General features: G+C 34.6%; 1 protein-coding gene across 1 annotated transcript; it reads left to right on the top strand.

Moving 5' to 3' along the window:
- The first annotated feature begins 2,429 nt into the window (after positions 1-2,429).
- LOC139497443 (ankyrin repeat and SOCS box protein 8-like) lies at positions 2,430-2,813 on the top strand. The gene has a single exon (XM_071285666.1). It carries the CDS (start codon positions 2,430-2,432, stop codon positions 2,811-2,813), a length of 384 nt encoding a protein of 127 aa, XP_071141767.1.
- The last annotated feature ends 223 nt before the right edge of the window (positions 2,814-3,036 follow it).

Raw genomic sequence — 3,036 nt, 5'->3', positions numbered from 1 at the left:
TTGTTTTTACATATAAAATATATAATCATTCTAAATGACGTTTGTTTTCAAATTTGACAAAATCAGACCGATTTTAGCTATTCTTAGGACAAGGAAACATAGAGCGCAGGCATCAACAAACTAAATATTCAAGTAAGGCATTTAAAATGTCATTACAAACATATTTTCAAAGATCTATTTTGTCTTTTGTGGAAAATCAAAACGAGTACTATATAGTCATTGTATAAGCTATGATTCATTGTATTAATGGTCAATAAATTATAATTTTAAATTTAAGCTAATAAGGGGGCAATTTTAGAACCTTATCGAACCTACTGTTTACCATTGTTGTTTCAGATTCTCACAAAGTCGATATTGAATGTTGGATGGAGCAAGACTTGTTGTTTGTTGAAACACCCGTTGTAAAAGCGGTCTCTGATATACTTGAGTTAAAACCAGCTGTATTGATAGTAGGTGAATCTGGTATAGGAAAGAGTATGTTGATGCATCATATAGCTTTAAAAATACATGACAAGATTAAATACAGTACAATTCCTTCTTACGAAATTCAGGATATAATCCGTCATTATAAAAAGAAAATAAGGCAGATGTATGTTCTTGATGATATCTGTGGTAGATTTACGGTTAGTTTTGGTGATATTGAATATTTGGTTAAAATGAAGTGACTTTAAAACGATTGTTGGAAAGGGGGAAAACAAAAACAACAGCAACATGCCGATTAGATATTTATAGGGATGCAAAATTCCATGCTTTCTGTTCTGTTATCACTAAGTATTATTAATTTGTCTGCAATATATTCAAAGGAAGACAAATTAAAGATATGTGCTAAGTATCTAAACAAAAATAATATTAAGCTTTTAAGGGATCAACATGAGCTATTCACACCTCTGATGTGTTATCTTTATTCCAAATATGAACATTTTAAATAGACAGATTTGTTCCACTGTCCTTACGACACATATCGAAATGAATGGGGAAATTGTAATCAATTGATCCATACAAATATTGCGCACTTTTTTTGTGCGTTATTCACAATGGCATCGTTAATGAGTCTGTATTTGATATTGATATTGAAAATATAAACATTAATCAAAAAGACATTAAAAATATTTTTAACATTTGCGGAGTTAATCAAGGTACTTCTATGTGTAAAACAAAAAGGGTCTTGGACCAAATCATTGGCACTTACTTACGGAAAACTAAAAAACAGTATTGGGTTATACATGGCAGAATGTTAGAGTTTATGTGTTATTATTTTGGTAAAAAGGATGCACTTATCAGAGGTATATTGCGATATGCATACATCGAGGTTGTCAATGAGCGGATACTGCTAGAATCGATTAATGATCAATTTGGCAAATACACCATGGTTGTATCGAGGAAGTACGAACATGATTACTTTGAAAGAATAAAACATGATTTAAAACATGGAAAAGTGAATTAATGTTTTTTTTCGAATGCACAGATGAAGCTTGAAAAATATAGGGTTTACTTCTCAAAGTTTTAAAATCAATAGAAAACGACCACATATTTGATCAACATACTTTATAAGACATCACCGTAACATCATGCTTCCGAGGATACTATAATATCGTAATGTATTTCATTTCCAAAGATGTTAATTTGAACAAAGGGTTTTCGCACAATACACTTCTGACAGCTGCCTGCAACGGGGAAAACGATGAGATAGTCCAGTTAATTATTGACAATGGATGTGATGTTAATCAGGTGGATGGTATGCTAGATACATCTTTGACAGCTGCTTGCAAGAGAGGATATAAAAAGATAGTACAGCTACTTATAGACAATGAGGTGATATTAACCAGGCTAATGGCATGCTTGAGACACCTTTGACATCTGCTTGTATCTATGGGAATGATAAGATTGTACAGTTTCTTATAAGCAAAGGATGTATTGTTAATCAGGTATATGGTATGGGACATACACCTCTGACAGCTGCTTGCAGGAGACAACACGAGAAGACAGTACAGTTACTAATAGACAAAGGAAGTAATGTTAACCAGATTACTGATATGTGAGAAACACCTATGACGGAGAGTTGTAGGAGAGGAAATGAGAAGATAGTACAGTTACTTATAGACAAAGGAGGAGGTGTCAACCAGGTGGATGGTTTAAGAGAGACCCCTTTGACAGCTGCCTGCAAGAGAGAAAATGAGAAGATAGTGCAGTTACTTATAAACAGTGGAGGTAATATCCATCAATGTGACGATATCGGAGACAAACCTCTGAAAGCTGCATGTGAGATAGGAAATGATAAGATGATACAGTTACTTATAGATACATGAGGATGCGTTAATCAGGTAGATGGTTTTATAGAGACACATCTGACAGCTGCTTGCAGGAGGGAAAATGAGAAGATAGTACAGTTAATTATTGACAACTAATGTGATATTAACCAAACTGATGGTATGGGAAGGACACCTCTGACAGTTGCTTGCATGGGAGAACATGTGAATATAGTCCAGTCACTTATATACAAAGGAGGCAATATAAACAAGGTTGATAATATGAGTGAGGCACTACTTATAGCGGCTTGTGGAAGAGGGAATGAGAAGAAAGTCCAATTACTTATAGACAATGGAGCTGATCTTAACAAGGTAAATGGTATTAGTGAAACTCCTGTTACAGCTGCTTGCAAAAGGGGAAATGAGAAGATATTACGTTTACTTATAGACAATGGATGTAGTGTTAACAAGATGGATGGAATGAGAAGGACACCTCTGACAGTTGCCTGTCAAAGTGAAGATGAGAAGATGGTACCGTTGATTATAGACAAAGGAGGGATGGTATGAGAGATTCACCTCTGACAGTTGCTTGCGAGAGAAAAAATAAGAAGATAGTACAGTTACTTATACACAATGGATGTTATGTTAACCAAGTGGATGGTATGAGAGACACACCAATGACAGCTACATGCAAGAGGGGAAATGAGAAGATATTACGTATACTTATAGGCGTAGGAAGTGATGTTAACAAGATTGATGGTATGAGAAGAACACCTCTGACAGTTGCATG

Source organism: Mytilus edulis, chromosome 12 (genome assembly GCF_963676685.1).
Source record: "Mytilus edulis chromosome 12, xbMytEdul2.2, whole genome shotgun sequence".
In the NCBI taxonomy this organism is placed as follows: domain Eukaryota; kingdom Metazoa; phylum Mollusca; class Bivalvia; order Mytilida; family Mytilidae; genus Mytilus; species Mytilus edulis.
The sequence above is the reverse complement of the archived record's forward strand: the minus strand, read 5'-3'. Positions and strand labels throughout refer to the sequence as shown.